The 18,047-nt window shown below is 41.2% G+C and overlaps 1 protein-coding gene across 6 annotated transcripts in view; it reads right to left on the bottom strand.

Annotated features, from left to right (window-relative positions):
• The window catches only part of LOC120309110 (E3 ubiquitin-protein ligase RNF213-like), a 132,615-nt gene that overhangs the window by 16,717 nt on the left and 97,851 nt on the right, over nt 1-18,047 (bottom strand). For all 6 annotated transcript variants that reach the window (XM_039345957.1, XM_039345965.1, XM_039345997.1 and 3 more), the window contains 12 exons: nt 12,745-12,927; nt 12,468-12,625; nt 12,278-12,380; nt 11,893-12,007; nt 10,305-10,521; nt 9,630-9,826; nt 8,888-9,010; nt 7,640-7,750; nt 6,707-6,949; nt 5,618-5,699; nt 4,008-4,042; nt 3,692-3,786 (listed from right to left, as the gene is read on the bottom strand). In XM_039345957.1, the coding sequence (XP_039201891.1) occupies nt 3,692-3,786; nt 4,008-4,042; nt 5,618-5,699; nt 6,707-6,949; nt 7,640-7,750; nt 8,888-9,010; nt 9,630-9,826; nt 10,305-10,521; nt 11,893-12,007; nt 12,278-12,380; nt 12,468-12,625; nt 12,745-12,927 (1,662 nt within the window). The remainder of the gene's footprint in view (nt 1-3,691; nt 3,787-4,007; nt 4,043-5,617; nt 5,700-6,706; nt 6,950-7,639; nt 7,751-8,887; nt 9,011-9,629; nt 9,827-10,304; nt 10,522-11,892; nt 12,008-12,277; nt 12,381-12,467; nt 12,626-12,744; nt 12,928-18,047) is intronic.

The raw sequence follows: 18,047 nt of genomic DNA, 5'->3' as shown, positions 1-18,047 counted from the left end.
CCCAGTCCTAGGCCTTCAGCTGGGTTTTATAAAACTTTTTCGCTTTAGGCCTCCGCCATGTGCAAAAAAAAAAAAAGGTTCAATCAGTCAATTTCAATTTCTCGCGGGGGAAAAAAAAGATCTTGCAAAGTTGGAATTGATTGATTGAACTTTTTAGTCCCAGTCTGCTGTTACCACCGCAGCCATGCCCACCCAATGGGCCACCCCCACCCAATGGGCCACGCCTACCTAATTGGCCATGCCCAGCCAATGGGCACACTCACCCGGCACCTGACAATGCATAAGTGGTTTTGGGTTACAGTTTGGGCACTCGGTCTCTAAAAGGTTCGCCATCACTGATATAGGAAATATTTTGACTGTTGCTCCTCAAGCAACATATAGAGCATTCAAAATTACATTAGCAATTAGAACATTTAGTAAACTGAAAAAAGCTAAAATCTTGCAAGAATTCACAAAAGAATAATGACAAAATCCCAGAATCGTTTTACATTTTATAGCAGTTCATTGGCTTTGTATTCTACATTTCTGTTCAAGAAGTAAAGCAGCTAGGGGTTTTTTTGTTAAAAAAACCCCCAGAAACTAAATAGTTAAGAACATTACTCCTAAAATTAATGTTAAATTCATTAACAACAGAAAGTCTGTCAAAAGAGATATGCATGTTGTGGCAGGACAGCAACCCCACTCCAAGAGAAGGAAATAGTTTGTGGAATATTAAAAAGGCAGAATATTGTATTTCCCCAAAGGATCTTAAAGGCAGAAAAGAAGGCCCAGTTTTTCTTAATAGCCCCAGCCAGAAACTCAGAGGCTGGGCCTGTAGAAATGCAGATTTGATAATCCCATTCAGAAAAACTGAGACCTATTCATGAGCAAATACTACCTATAGATAGCCCATTCAAGACAGTATCTTCAAAATCCCCTGGAGTAAAATTTGATAGCTAATAACAACAGATAAGAACCAGCAACCCCTCACCAAAAAATCCAACACAGGACAAAGCCATCAGCCACAGACCCAGAGAAGCAGGATGTGACCTTTAGGACATAATAGGATTAACCTACCACCATCAGAATACCGAAAGGGCACACTGAACCTCAGGTCAAAATTCATGACACAGGAACAGCCTCAAACAGGAATAACCTCAAACACAAACGCCCAAGAAGGTATAAACACCCACCACTCCCAGCTACATGTGGTTAACTTTCCCACTGCCTCATTTCTGTCTGGCTCTACTCTTCAATAAAGTACAACCTTCTTTCTAAAGCAGTCTCCATTTCGTTTATTCCCAGCTTGGACTGGACACTGAAGATTTTTCTTTCAACAATGTTCTGATTGCCTTCATGCCAAGGGAATGAAAAGCAAATTCAGCTTTGGACAGAAGGCAATTTAGAGTCTGGGAAGAACGTAAGAGAAGGTTCTCCTTTGCCTGCCAGAAAGATGATCCTCTTGACAACGGATGTCAATGGAGACTGGTTGTAGCAGGAATGAGCAACCTGTGAAGCCGTGCTCCCTTTTTACACGTCCCTAATACACCCTGATGAATTTGGCCACCAAATGATCCCATTTCTCTGGGGAAAATAGGAGTGATCCTACTCCCATTCTTATCTTTAAAACCCTGGGGGGAGGGGGGAACCAAAAGCAGAGCAAAAAAGAATTCATTTCTGCCCTTTTCATTGGCATCACCATATCACTACAGAATCTTCTGCTACTTCTGGAAAGCCAGAAGGCTGAGAAGCACCCCCAGTTCCTCAGCTGGTACTCACTCTGCCTTAGCTTAGAAAAGTGATACAGATAGTCCTCGACTTAATGAGCACAACTGAAGCCAAAATTTCTGCTGCTAAGCGAGACAGTTCTTAAGTGGGTTTTGTCCCATTTTATGATCATTCTTGCCACAGTTGTTAAATGAATCACAGTTCTTCAGTTTGCAATGGCCGATTTCCAGAAAAGAGAAAGTATGAATTCTCTCAATGAAGTTTTCCATAGATTTTGGAATTTGAGAAGTAAAAGCAAGTGAAAAAAATATTGGGTAACCATTTTTCCATAAGGGAAAAAATGGAAAGGTAAAGGGTGTTACAGAAGAAGAAAATAAGACGAGGAACAATAATGCAGTAAGTACTCAAGTAGAATAAATAGATTTTGTTAGGAGAATGGACACCTACTACAGGAGAAATAATTCTGATAGCATCTACCGGCATCGGATTTAGTATGTATTCATACAAATGGTATCAGACCACAACTCAGTCCTGAATGCCCTTCATCATTTTTATAACAACGTGAAAAGCCTTAAGAGAACACTCAAAACTATCCAGATAAGGGACTACTGGATGTGAAACAATGAAGAATTCAGAAAATAAAAGTACATTTTCCTATATCTTATGCAGTAGCTCTCCACAAGAATGCCGACTGGACTTACAAGATGGTGAGGTTTCCCCAAGAACAGAAGCAAGATAGAGTATCAGGTGAAGCGTCACTAGGGAATGAAACTCTACCTGGATTGAAAGCATCCGATTTTAGGGGTACACAAGGCAACATATTCCTCTTGAGAAAGAAACTATTTTGAGGAGAGTTCAAGAAGATGTACATTGCCAGAACTGCCACCTGATTTTTGCTCTGAATGGGAAAAATGGGCCAGACCTTTCAAAAAGGTTTGATTTTTCTAGTGATTTCCAAGTGCTGGCAACAATGTGGCAAAACCTTGGAGCTGGAGATACTTGAGACAAGATATGAAGAGGCCAGAGAAATTCTTGGCCCAGAAGAGGACTGTAGGTGAAAAGGCTACAATTGCCTTAGGGTCTGCAATTCTTAATTACTGCTCCCAAATGGGGCTCACAAATAGGTGGAGCAATTGAGACAAGCTTGTTGGGGTGCTTTTACAAGAATCTAATGCAGGACACAAAATACAGTAAATAATTTCAAAAGGACTGACAAAGCTCTCAGAGAATGAATGTGTTATGACTGTGGTAACCATAAACAAACAATAAAGGGTGGGAATCCCATCTAATCTCCAAGCTTTGGAGCTTAGATTCTCTAGGATTCTAAAAGGGTTCTCTCTTGGCCTATGTTGAGAATCTTCCACCATCTGGAAGATCTCTTGATGACAACTAACAGTTATAGACTCATACTTGAAACTGTTGTAATTGGCTCTTAGTATATGAAAATCTTTTATATGAACTCTCAGAAATTTTAGCTTGTTTGACAACCACTGACTTCCTTGTGAACTTTGCCTAGCAATAGCAACACTCTCCTTTTTGAACTCAAAACTCTTCCATATTTGTAGATCAGGGTTGAAATGAGGGGTCCTTGGTGCTTTCTTGGTTGTTGTCTTGCAGATGTTTCTTGCAGATGTTACCTAGTTTGAGTACTGAAACATCTGCAAGACAACAACCAAGCTCAGAGTGCACCAAAAACGCAAGGTTGCATTTATATCTATCCCTTTGCATGGTAGGTTCATCACGTTATAAATACTGATGAACTGGCTTCAGACCAAAGAGACTAGGAGAGTAAGCATAGTAAGATCAAAATTAGCTAGAGCTACTCAGAATGAAAACTGACATTTGTCCACAGTTGATATTGAAACTAATTTGCCAGCAGGGAAACTGTTTGTATACCCAAAAGATCAGTAAATGCCTCATTTTTTTTCATCGGCATTTATAAATAAAATTTTCTCTCAGAATTCCAAGAAATTGAAATTCAAACCTTGCTCTTTGGAAGTTTGGCATAGGCCTGTGGTTTACACCTCCGATTTGAACACCACAATCAACACAACGACTATATTGCATAGGTTGACCACACTGGAAAAAAAGCAAATATTAAAAAGAGAACAAGAATAGTTCTTCACTGTTTCATTTTAGTCCAATTACCATGTGCTTAGAATGTCACTTCTAAATTATTAATCAAGGTAATAATATTGACTTAATTGGCTGAGAAAATGTTGCCTTAAGAAATATATAATATTGAGGAAATATATACATATATATATATATATCCCTCCCTCCCTCTTTCCATTTCTTACCTCTCCAATAACACAGGGGTGACCATTTGGACATGCTAGTTGAATAAAGAAAAGCAAAAAGTAAATCAGTACAATGCTGCCAAGAATTCTAAATTATTCTCAGGATTCATCATTATAATCTAACTTCAAAAAGCTAATGACATTGTAAAAAATAAATAAAACAAAGGAAAAAAAGACATTCAACATAGAAATAACATGTCATATTTTCCTTAATTAAATACCAGAAAGATTGCTGTGAAATCCTCAAGATTATTATTTTTTTTAATTTTGGTTTTTACTTTTAACTTGTACCTTTTATCTTTGTACTTAAGTCTTTTTAATCTATTCTTTTATTTGTGTGTGTTTATTGTTTTACTATGACCCACAGTCTCTTAAGTGAGACAGGCATTATAGAACTTAAATAAACATTGAAGAGTTTAACTTTTGAATCTTCAAAAACAGCAATATCATATGAAACAGAAGTAAATATGAAAGCTGCATTAGCATTTATTTCTTAGAAAATAATGGGAGAACTATTCAGGGGAAAATGTATACACCTGTGCTATAGAAACCAAGTGCAACTGAAGAGGTTTTGTACATCAATATAGCAGCAAGACTAAAAGTATTATCTTTCCAAGTTTTTTACTTTTTTCCAACTAAAACTGCATCTGAGCCAAATAAAACTTTAACATCCAATTCTACTGTATTGCCTGATGAAAACTCCTTTTAAAAATAAAATTTGCTGGCTGCTTTCAGAGACGGATTGAGCAATTTTGCAGATCATCACTGTATCTGTTACATGGCATTGATATGTATGATCAGAAAACAGTGATGCTTTTACTTTCTTGTTGCATGTCACCACTACGGCAGGATTATTTGTAAACTTCTTTATAAATATTTCCCATTTCTGTAAATCAGTCTGTAAGCTTCTTTAAACTATCACAAATTGACACCCCTGATCTCACGGCAAATGGTTTAAATTGGTAGGTAGAACAATATGGGCACCATTGAATTTACACCTTCATTTCCTCTACAACATGCCATGCTCTTAACCGCTTGTCATTGTGTATAAATCTCTCCTTGGTTCATAAAGAAGCTAGAAATCAGAGCTAGACTTGGTAATGCCAGTTGGTGCAGAAGAAAGGAAAAGGCTGCCTTGTATATATATTCGTAAAAAGGAAGGGTGTAAGGGAGAGGGCAATCCTACATAGAGACATTTGTGATGGAGATAAGGATTGAGTGTGGAAAAAGAAGAGTTGGTTTCAACAGAGCAGGTTTGTGTTTTGGAGCTCAATGACACCTTTATCTTGCATTCAGGTTTAATTTCCATTTTACATGCTTTAGCTTGCCCTTCTATGAAATGGTCAATAGTTCTCTCCTCCACCCCTCCACGCCCACCCCTGCCACTTTCAACCCAGACCTATATTCTTATAGTCCAATGACGTTTTCTTAAATATCATCATATAGGTCATAAGGCTAATCATTTGAGGACCATCACCAAAATGAACATTACTTGTAGCCCTATGACATATGAAAATATGTTCCTGGTTGTAGCCAAGTTTATTCAGATCTATATTCTGGATATGTCTATTATGACTTTCCCATCATATACTCCAAAGATTGATACTCACTATACCAATGAACTACTTCCTTTAACATCCACTGTACAGCTTGAGCCAACATGTCTTCTGGCATGGTTGGCAGAAAAGCGTTCTGGTAAAAGGATAGATGGAAAATTGAATCATGATATTAAATAATACACAGTGATTGTTTCTGACTGACTTAACTGCTCCAAAGTCATTTTTTCATATAATTAAAAAGTAAAAACTGAGAATTATCTCGAAATTGTAAAGGTATAAATAAACAAAAGGGGAAGCTAGGAAATAAGCTATTTGTTTGAGTCATGATGGCGCAGTGGTTAGGCTAATTGCAGGCTAATTCTGCTCACTGCCAGAGTTCGATCCAGATCGGCTCAAGGATGACTCAGCTTTCCATCCTTCCGAGGTCAGTAAAACGAGGACCCAGATTGTTGGGGGCAATAGGATAACTCTGTAAACCGCCTAGAGAGGGCCGTAAAGCACTATGAAGAGGTATATAAGTCTAAGTGCTACTGTTATTGCCCAGCATTACCTCTGAAGAATGTCTGAAAGGTTCAACTGGCATGTTATACAATTTATTAACCAGTAAAAGATCCTGCAGTTCCATTGTACTTATACCAAATGTTTCCTGAACATAATTTAAGCGGTTGGTGTTTATATTTAATGCTATATTTAATGATCAATGTTTCTCAACCTTGATGACTTTAAAATGGGTAGACTTCAGCTCCCAGAATTCTCCAGCCAGTTGAAGTCCACCCATCTTAAAGTCACTGAGATTAAGAAACACTGCTTTAAATGGCCTACAGTGTGGTTCTCTGAAGGATAGCCTCTCCCATGATGGATCCGTCCAGTTGTTAAAATATGTAAGAGAGGCTTCACAAGTTATAGAGGGTTTGATACCCACTCTCTCTGCCTCTAGAACTGCTTTCTCTAAGCCTTGATATCTTGCTCATTAATTTGAACATTGTTTATTTGTGTATTTTTTAAAAATCTGTATTACATATTATAGTAGTTGTTAATCTTACTGAATATTCAACTTAACAAAGAGGCAGGATGTATTTTTTTTTAAAAAAAGGACTTTAAGTTAAAAAACTAACAGAAGTCCAGCATGAACTTCCTTACCAGCATGGTATTAGGTGAGAATGCCAGATTCCTTAGAGGTTGGAGGATTCGATTCTGGCCACAAAACAAAACAACTGCAGTGTAAACTGCCATTTCAATCACCATCGTGTTGTGGCCGAAAGACAGAGGGGGCAGGGTCAGCAAGGGGAGCTGATGAGACACAAGAGATTCTGCAAATGCCTTCAGTTCTGCAGATGGAAGAACCCTGGAGTTCCGGATGAATTCTTTAAGTATATCACATTGCTGAATAAAGGAGGAAAAAAAGGTAAATAAGATTTTCCCACAGGTTCAAAAGACTTAATCTGTGACATAACAATGATTAATTATTTACTTATTTACACACACATTCATGTAATATTATTGCACTTTGTTACAATACAGTAATATTAAGAGACCTCAGGACAGGTATGAATCCACTAACACAAAACACAAGTAGCAATACAGAAAACAGGCATATGGAAATCCTATCTAATTTATAGCAGGGGCGGGCAATTAATTTTCCCAAGGAGCCACATGAGAAACTGAGACTGTTGTGGAAGGCCCCCATTGCCCTGCCCCCTGACCCCCCAGCCCCCTAGCCCCCTACCATCGATGCCACCAGCACTAGCTGGACTGGGACTGTCCACGGGCCAGATGTGATCCATGGGCCTTAAAATGCCCAGGTCTGGTTTATAGGTACAACCTTGTCACAAATTTTCCAAATGGAAACAGCTGAGAGAAACCACAACCCATTCGGGACGTGCAAAATGTTTGACCATGAAATTGATCTGAGCTCAAAACTGCTGCTATGAGTTTCCTGAGGAGAAAACACAGAACACTTGGTTTTGCGCACAACCGACCTATATTTAGTTTACCCCAATCGTTTCTATGATTAGCAGGACCTTTCCATCTAAAATAGCCCTTATTTGCAGATCACAATGAAAACGAATTCACCTTCTGCTTAGGGTGAGCATTTGGGTCTCTGCATCTATACAGTGATGTGAGCTCTCTGAAGATAGTCAAAAGAAAATGAACTGCCGGTGCAGAGTTGGAGTCCTTATACGCCTGAGGGGAAAGATACAAATAGCCGAAACTATTAAAAAGAGACAAGACAATCAGGAGTAGTTTCCATCTTTGGCTGGTAACAGAATAATTAAGAGCACAGAATAAAACCAGAATTAATAAAACACAGCCTTACACTCCAAATTCCAAAGAGCTATTGAATCATAGTAGTTTAAATCCTCCTAAACTAACCTATAAGCAGCTAGACCAAGCTGTTTTGTGAAAGTTTTCTCACCAACTGTAAAGGGAAAACCAGGCAAGGGAATGGTACAGATTTGCATAAGAATCTCTATTCCAATCTGGCAGTCCAATTTATTCCACCAACTAGTGCAAGTAATTTGGACTACATTATTTTTTCTTTTTAACTTTTTCTTTGTAAGCCAATCTGTCTTCCACACCAATCAAACATAATATACAAAGCATTCTACAAAATAAATCACCGATATCAGGTTAATTAGAATCAGTGATCCTGATAACACCAAAGTGGACTAAAACTCAGATCCTTTGTACATATTTCTTATTCCCCACTGTGTTTTCCCCAGATTCTATTAATCAAAGCAGTTATGAATAATTAAGCACACTGATATGAAAAATGCCAGCATGAGCTTCAACTTTTTGAGAAGGAATGCCTCCAAGTCCCAGAAAATAAAATTAGAAAATGATTACAGTAGAGTGCTTTGTTTGGAAAAATTCACACAAACACACACACACCCCAAGAAAACAAAATAAGGTAATCTTGAATGACAGAAAGGATTAAGTAAATTGAGTAAATTTCCCTATGGCTGCCATGAGAATTAAATCCCAAAGAGGTTCACTGGCTCAAACAGGCTATGAGCTATTTCTGAAGGAAGAATAGTTTTTCATTTGTAAACAATTACAGCAAAACTTCCTTCCAAATTTTCAAACTGGGTATCTAACACTGTCTACAAAAACTGGAGAAAAAATACCAGAATGCCATTTGGCTCTTGAAAAACAGTATCAACAAAAATCTCTCTTTTTTTGTCCAGCATTGCTAATAGAAACAGAAATGACTGGAGCATCTGAGAAATCCTCTAGTACTTTGTGCTTATTATCAAATCAGAGAAGGCCCCCTTCCTGCCAACCAAGAAGAGCTAAGCTGCTCAGAAAGAAAGAAATTACCTTCAGGGCTTCTGCGATGACGTCTGTCTCCAATTTTATCAATGCTTCCCCCACAGCATTGCGTATGGCTTTGTAGTCTTTGCCACAAACCAGGAATCGATCAATGTGACCAGGTTGGAGTGTCTGAGGCCACAAACCACAAAATAAAAAAAAACCTCTTAAAAGCATACTGCATGTACTAATTCTCTCACTTATTTAACTTGTCCCTACCTCAGTCAATGGGATTTTCAGACTTTCTTTAGAAAGTTGGACAACTGGAAGCTTCTGAAAGTTAAAACTTTATGTCATCCATAAAGTAAACAGGCATGTGAATCCATTGGCCATCCAGAACTGCTTGACAGTTTAATCTTAGTTAGCTGCCTCTCCAGCCATTCTGTTTTAACACTAATATCTCACAGCAAGACAAACTAATCAAGGTAAGCCAAACAAAGATCCTTTCAAAAAATTTCTTCTGACACCCATTCATTTATCTGTTCAAAGCCATTTTTGGAAGAGGTGTGATGGCGCAATGCTTTGAATACAGCATTACAGGCTAACTCGGCATTCCACTGCCGTGAGTTTGATTCTAACCAGCTCAAAGTTGATTCAGCCTTCCATACTTCCGAGGTTGGTAAAATGAGGACCCAGATTGTTGGGGGGGGGGGCAATATGCTGACTCTGTAGAGAGGGCTATAAAGTACTGTGAAGCTACTGCTATTCCAGAAGTACTTATAAGTTGTTAACAGAAATATATTGGAATTACCTGTTGCTCTTCAATTATTTCTGATGGAAATATCCAGTGATAGTGGTGGTTACTCAAAAGCTTCTGTGTGAATTCCAACCCGTACTGGCTAGTAAGCTTTCGCACAAGGTAAATGTTATGCCAGTTATTCTGAATACAGTGGAAGAACTGCCTCACTTTTTCCAAGTAGATTTGCTTTTCTTTATCTTCACTATTGTCTGCAGAAAGAAGAAAAGTTGGTATTTAATTCCCAACTATACCACAGCAGTTCTAAAAAGATAAGAGCCGAGGTGGTGCAGCAGTTAGAGTGCAGTACTGCAGGCCACTTTAGCTGACTGTTCAGCAGGTCAGCGGTTCAAATCTCACCGGCTCAAGGTTGACTCAGCCTTCCATCCTTCCGAGGTAGGTAAAATGAGGACCCAGATTGTTGGGGGCAATGTAAAATATATATACATTGCTTACTGGTGTACACCGCTTAGAGAGTGCTTGCACTTAAAGCAGTATATAAGTCTCATAAATAAATAAATAAATAAAGATGGAGAACGTATCCTGCAAAGAGAATTTGTCTTGCAAAGTCTTGTATTTACAAAAAAACCTTTTTTTTTAAAAAAAAAAATTTCCCCACTGAATAAGAACTTGCTTATGGGAGTTCTCTGGAAAGTTAGCATTTCCATGTGGCTACCATAATCCACTTGCCTGAAGTTTCATGAAGTTCGAAGATCACTTCTGCAGCTCTATCCATGCATAGACGGAGGTTGGCAATTCCTTGCAAATACTCAATGGTAATTTTTTGGGAGACTGGATGGCGGCGGTTCCATTGATGAATATAATTTTCCAGAAAATACCCATCCTTTGCCAAGCAACGTATTTGGGTTTCTTTGGGGAAATTTTCTATTTTCTCACACAATGAATCCTGAAAATAAAAGAATATTTTCCAATTATTTTCCACATTATTTTATACCAGTTAAAGCTTCCAAATTAAGCAATTTTAACTCTTCTGTATGATAAAATATATATAAAAGAAAATGCTGGATCGAGAATTTAAACAGTTTATTGAGCTCCTCAGGGATGGCATATTCAAAGAACCTATCTGGAATATTTTCAACGAAATAATTAGGTCTGCTCTCTGGGAGCAGGCAATAGAACAGTGGAGATAATGACCACCCCTAAATTTAACTGTCCTCATATTAAGGCAGATGAAAGGGAAAATAGTATTCCAGCTTAAGGATGAGCATAGTCCCCTGGCTTGGTGGAGGCCTTAAGGGAATGGGTAGGTTTTAGATCTAGTAGATTTACCAACTCCAATCTGCCCAAGCATGCCTCAAGCTTTACAATTTTGACTTAGGTGCAATCAAAGTTTCTGCACTTTTAACCAAAGTTTATGGGAGAAACTTTGTGTGCAGGCAAAACTGGAAACTTGTCTCTGTCATGTGTTCACTGGAATGGCCTTAACTTAAAAGATTTCTTAAGTGAGAATTCCAGATGAAAGTGAAACATTCAGGAAAAAAAGAGCTACAGGGAGACCTGGTACTAAGAACTAAGATACATACATACAGTGCTCTTTTTGTAGAAAAAGAAAAAGAAAAAAAAGTGCCGGAACACTCACGTCATACAACCCGCCTTGCCTACCCTACAAGGTTCCATCCAAAAAAGGTGCCAGAAAAAAAAGCCCTGCATACATACATCATTTGGTTTGTTAAAATCAGGAACATGGTGACAATCTCCAGCTAGTAAAATTAATAAACTATGTTCATTTGCAATGATCTGCAACATGATTTAAGCTGATTTTAATAAAAGTTGGTACAATGTGGTCTATGAAAAGCTGCTTAACAATCCTAGATTCAGCAATTGATAACTTAGTGAATGTAAAACTAAACTGGAAAATGAGAAGCACTGACTAAAGACACTGATTCACTTTACTTTTTAAATTTTCAGTCATTTCCTCTAGATTTGTAAAAGTCAATTAAGAACCAAAGTTGACTACAATATAGCAGATTCTGATACAATAGCATAACAGCAGCATCTTAATCATGTCTTTGAGTTTGACCTAAACACAATGTACAATTTTTTGAGAAAATCAAAATGTACAGGAGCCAAAAAACATAGCAGAAGTAAGATAACGACAGATTCTTTAGGAACAAATATCTTTTTCCTTTCCTTCTCTTTTTCCTTTAAGGAGAGCAGCACACACTTTTTTTTCATGCAAATATAATACTCTTCCTCATCAACCTACTGTCCCACTGGCCACATTTCCCTCTAAAAGAAATCTGAAAAAGACAGTTACCTCAAAGCAACTGATGAATAGCATGTACAGCTCTATTTTATCTTCCTTGTCCATGATATGATTTGCTTCAACTTGTGATAAATGCTCTTGTATGTAGACTTTCACATCACTGAAGCTATGAAAAGAAAAGGCTCCATTTATCCACAAATAATGTAGGGATTTTTTATTATTATTTTTAACAATTTTCAGGAAATAAAAAAGATATCCCCAGGGTCGTAAGGATGCATTTCTGCAGTTGTAGAAGGGAGCAGGGAGAAGAATCAATTATGTTTTAAAAAATGATGTCTGAACCATAATGAGGCTTATAACAAAAATAGTTCATGCAACAGAGATGCTGAAGTAGAATGTTCTGCCCCGATTTATGCATCCCAGTTGAAAATCTTACCTGTATTTCAGAAGTAATTTTAACACCACAGAACGGATTACAGGAGCTTTATCCACCACATCATCAAAGGGGGACAAAGATTTGGTATGTAAGTTTTCAGGACCTAAGGATATAATGCAAATCAGTCTGGAGAAACAGTACAATCTTTCCCTTTAGGCTAGAACAATCTCAACAGATGTTATGATCATACCTTTCAAAACTGACTTGTGCACAAACATCAGATTCAATAGCTCTTCAATCACAGATTTCTCTGGGGGATTATTGCCTTTGAAACACATTGTGGAAACCAGGTCTATGAAAAAATTGTTGCATAATTTACGGAACTGGGTGTTTTTCTTTATGGCAATGCTGTGGAGAAAATGGTAAGTTATTATTTATCTAGTAAATTACCAAGAAATGCAGAGCCAATGCAACAACTGAATGTCCTCAGAAAAATTTATCTGCTGGATAAGAAGGACAAGGTTCACCTGTGCTCCTCAGATACTGTGGGATTGTAATCATCTGGTGGACTGACCAAGCAAAATGGACAGATCATTTGTCCCGGCCCCAGCCACTGTTTGATACAATCGTAACAAAATACGTGATCACAAGGAAGGTTTACTGGATCTCTAGGATCGCCCAAACATATTGGGCATGACCTTAAACCAAACCTGTGAAATCAAGAGAGAAACATGTAAGTAGCAATATATACTTAATTACACAGTTCACAATGAAGCATAGGTAAGCCCCATTCTACCCTTCACATTTGTTTTTATTTATTTAGAGTATTTCTATGTTGCCCATTCCTAACATAGTCCGGGGCTGCCTCCAGAAATATAATAAGAGCAGCAAAATTACAATTAAAATGCCTTAGCAAATAACTTTGCTTTAAGCCCTAGCTTCAAAAGGAGGGGTTTGCTTTAACCTCGGTGTCAGTACCTTCCCCAATACAACTTCTCTCATAGAAAAAGTAAAATTAATCACAGCTATCTAATGAATATATGCAAAGATTCACCAAGAGTATTTCAGTGGTGACCTAAAAATGTGAGGCATACTCTGTCAGAGTAAGCAACCCTCAACTAAATTTGTCGTAAATCAAGTTCATTGTGATCAGCTTGTATTGGTACCACAAAGCCACCAACAACTAGGAAAAAAAAAATTCAACTGGGAGGTTATGCCAGACCTTTGGGAGGTTGTGCTACATTGTGGTTTGGTTACAATTTCTGGACTATCTTTAAGGAAAGCCACAGACAAAACACACTGTAATAATTTGATTTTGAAGTTACCAGCATATGAGTCACCATAAATTGATCTTTTCCCTCCATGTAATGATGCAACTGATTCATAGGCAAAGCTAAAAAAAAAGTCCTCCTTATCACTTATGTTGGCTAGTTAAGAATAGGAACTACATAATGGTAAATTAGTGTATCAGAAGGAATTGATTAAGAAATCTTTTTTAGATTATTATCAAAAACTATATAAGACTACTAATGTACAAATTTTAGATATAAATAAATATTTAAGGGAGGCTAACTTTCCTAAATTGACAGAAGATCAGAAGCAAGAAATTAATTGTCCAATTACTAATGAGGAGATGGGGCGTTGTCTTACCTGAACGCCTTTTCTCAGCAGGATGATGTAGAGTCCAATGGATGGGTTCTATGACAGCCTTCCTGCCCGGCAGACTGGGTAAAAAAACTTTGGCCACACCCCTTCCTCTGGGCGTGACCCCAGTTTTGACTTAGGCGAGAAACTTTGTTGGAATCAATATTGCAGCTCTTTATTACCTACCTGCCTAGACCTAACCCCTGGGTGGGCTTGGACTCTACATCATCCTGCTGAGAAAAGGCGTTCAGGTAAGACAACGCCCCTTCTCCAGCAGGATGGCTGTAGAGTCCAATGGATGGGACATACCAAAGCCCTCATGTCCCCCTGGGAGGGAAGTCTAGGCTACCGAATTCTGAGCAGATACGACTTGCTGTAGCACTCTTCTACTAAAGGCAGCATCTGATGCGGCCAGGGAGTCTAAACGGTAATGCCGGATGAAGACAGACGGTGAAGACTACGTCGCTGCCTTACAAATTTCTTCTACCGGCGCTTGTGTTAGCCACGCCGCCGAAGTGGCTGCGCTCCGTGTTGAGTGGGCAGTCACATGTGCGGGTGCTGATAGTTCCTGCGAGACGTAGGCCTGGGCTATGCAGGCTCTGATCCACCTACCTATGGTGGAAGAAGACACCTTCTTTCCCATAGATGATGGTTGAAAGGAAACAAATAATGCTTCTGTCTTGCGTAATGTCAACGTGCGTTTCACGTAGAAACACAGCGCTCTATGCACGTCCAGCTTGTGCCATCTATGCTCTAGCCTGTGTTTGGGTTTTGGGCAGAAATCGGGAAGAATCAATTCCTGAGATCTGTGAAAGATGCTGTTTACCTTCGGAATGAAGGCCGGGTCTGGCCTAAGGACGACCCTGTCCTTGAAGAAGGTACACAGATCCTTCCTTACTGATAGTGCCGCTAGTTCTGAAATTCTTCTTGCTGAAGTGATTGCCACGAGGAAGGCCACCTTCAGCGATAGGTGGTGAAGAGAACATGAATCAAGGGGCTCAAACGGTGCTGATGTCAAGGCTAGAAGGACTTTAGGCAGGTTCCAAGACGGGTACCTGTGAATGACGGGGGGCTTTGTGTTGGACGACCCTTTAAAAAGGCGCTAATCGCTGGATGTTGCGCTAGGGATGTCAAGTTGTCGCAAGAGAGAACAGTTGAGAGGGCCGATATCTGTCTGCGAATAGTGTTGACTGACAGGCCCTTGTTAAGACCCTCCAGGAGGTAATCTAGAATATTGGGGATGGATACTGTAGTTGGATCTAGGCGCACAGAAGCGCACCACCTACAAAAGCCTTTCCATGTAGCATCGTAAATCCTGTTCGTGGACGCTCGTCGTGAAGCTTGTATGATCGATATCACCCCTGCCGAGTAAGCTTGCTTGGCGAAACTTTGCCGCTCAAATGCCAAGCGGCTAGTTGTAGCCACTGGGGGTCTGGGTGCACAAATTTGCCCTGGCTGAGAGTTACTCTGTCTGGGGGAATCCTCCACGGGGGTGATATCGAAAGGTCCACGAGGTCGGCAAACCACGGGCGCCGTGGCCAATGCGGGGCAATGCAGACTATCTCTGCGCCTTCCCGGATCAGCTTGCGTATGGTCGCCGGTATTAAGGGCAACGGTGGGAAGGCGTACAGGAGATGCGCCGGCCACCGACACCTGAGAGCATCCGTTCCCTCCGACCCCGGAGACGGGAATCTGGAGAAGAACCTGGGGAGTTGTGTGTTCTTGTGGTTGGCAAATAGGTCCAGGTGCGGTTGCCCGAATCTCCGGGAGATCTCCTCGAACAGAGCCGGATCCAGGCGCCATTCCGCCTGATCCACCTTGGCTCTGCTCAGGCAGTCTGCCTGGGTGTTTGCCTCCCCCGAGATGTGTTCTGCCTTGATAGAACTCACGTTGGTTTCTGCCCACCGAGCCAGAGCTAACGCCTCCTTCATTAGTTCCGCTGATCGCGTTCCCCCTTCCTTGTTTACATGGGCCTTGGCTGCTACATTGTCCGTTAACACGAGGACGTGCCTCCCTGTTACTAGATGTGAGAAATGGCGTAGGGCCAGGTGGATGGCCCGGAGCTCTAGCCAATTGATGCTGTGTGAGAGGTCCTTCTGGTCCCACTGGCCCTGTGCTATCTGGGTTCCCAAGTGGGCTCCCCATCCGAACAGGCTCGCATCTGTCGTGAGCGTGACCCTGTTCGGCTCTTTGAATATGCTCCCCTTGAGTATCTTGGGAGATATCCACCATTTCAGAGATCTCATCACCTGTGCCGGTACCAAGACCTTCCTGTTGGAGGTGCTGAGATTCCTCCTCTGATAGGGTAGGAGGAACCACTGCAACTCCCTCGAGTGGAGTCTTGCCCATGGTATAATGCCCATGCAAGATACCATCTTTCCCAGGAGTTTCGAGAGCTGTATCAAGGGCACTCTCCTGATTCTCTGAATTTGTTGAATTAGCTTGGATATGCTGATTCGTCGATCCTGGGAAAGGTATACCCTGCACTGTGATGAGTCTATTACTGCGCCTAGGTGTTGCAGTCTCCTTGAGGGAGTGAGATGACTTTTGGCCAAATTGACCGAGAATCCATGCCCCTGCAGGGCTCGGATTGTGGTCTTGAGATCTACCCTTGCTTGTTCCTGAGATCTGGACTGGATCAAGATGTCGTCCAGATAGAACTGTACGCGAACCGGCATCAGTCTGAGATGGGCCGCTATTACAGCTAGAATCTTGGTAAATACCCTTGGCGCTGAGGATAGTCCGAAGGGTAGGGCCCTGTATTGGTAATGTCGGCCCGCGTAGGTGAATCTGAGGAATTTCCGGTAGCTGGGATGAATGGGGATGTGTAGGTACGCCTCTGTTAGGTCTATTGAGGATAGTAGATCCTCTTCCCTGACGCTGGCTAGGATGGATTTCAAGGAGTGCATCTTGAACCTCCTGTATTTTATGTAATAATTCAGGCCCTTCAGGTCCAATATTGCTCTCCATCCTCCTGACGGCTTCGGGATAACGAAGAGGATGGAATAAAATCCTCTTCCTTCCTCTCCCCTTGGTACCCTCTCTATGGCTTGAATTGACAGGAGGTGAGCTATGGCCAAAGTTAGCAACCTTGCCTTGTGTACCTTTCTGGAGATGGGACATCTGATGAACTGACTTGGTGGGGGAGAACAGAAGTCTAAGGTCAGGCCATGCCTGATCGTTTCCAAGACCCAGGAGTCGGTAGTGGTCTGCTCCCAGACCTCGATGAAATTTCCTAACCGACCCCCAATGGGAGTGTCCTGTTTGGCGTCACTTGGTGCGCTTAAAGGATCTGCCTCCCGATCCCCTATATGGGTGTCTGGACTGGAACTGGCCTCTGGCTCCTGTGTTTTGGCGATCCTGGGGTCGATCCTGTCTCGGATAGAAGGATCGCGAGCCTCTGGGCCAGTCCCAGGATTGCCCTGACCGAAAGGGCTGCCTCCATTCCCAGGGGCTTCCTGGGCGGGAGTCCTGTCTCCGGAAGTCTTGACTGCTTCTCCTATCAAACTTCTTTGATGGGTGTACTAATATTTTCCTCTTGTCTCTGCCTTCACTGACATGTGGGTCCAGTATGGACCCAAATAGGAATGCCCTGCTGTATTTGGACGTCGAGAGACGCCACTTGGACCTCAGGTCTGTCTTCCAATTTTTGAGCCACAGTAGCCTACGCGAGGCTACTGTGGCCGCAATGGATCTTGCCGCGTACTTCGTTGCGTACAGCGAAGCGTCAGCCGTGAATTGAGAGGCCGCGAGGAGCTTGGCCAATGTCTGGTGTACTCTGACCTGATCTGGAGGCACCGTGCTTTGCAGCTCCCTCAGCCACATAATGCAGGCCCTCGCGAAGAATGATGATGAGGTGGCTGCTTTGGCCGCCCAGGCTGCAGCCATGTGGGAGCGACGGAGGGAGTGTTCAAATTTCTTTTCTTCCGGTTTCAAGGCTTCCGCCATGTCTCCTGGAATCGCGGAGGTAGAAAATAATGAGATCAAGGGGTTATCTACCATAGGAACCTCTAACATGTTCGAGAATGAGGGAGAAAGGTTGAACAGCTTTCTTTCCACGCTATTGGGCGCCGGTGGGCTTGCCAGTGAGGACCATTGTTCCTCTACCGTGGTCATGAAGACCTCCGGACATGGAATGTACTTATCCTGTGAGACCTTCTTGGCAAATAGAGGATTGGCCTCCTTG

The sequence above is a fragment of the Crotalus tigris genome, unplaced genomic scaffold (assembly GCF_016545835.1).
Source record: "Crotalus tigris isolate CLP2741 ecotype Arizona unplaced genomic scaffold, ASM1654583v1 scf7180000017551.9496454, whole genome shotgun sequence".
NCBI lineage: Eukaryota > Metazoa > Chordata > Lepidosauria > Squamata > Viperidae > Crotalus > Crotalus tigris.
The sequence above is the reverse complement of the archived record's forward strand: the minus strand, read 5'-3'. Positions and strand labels throughout refer to the sequence as shown.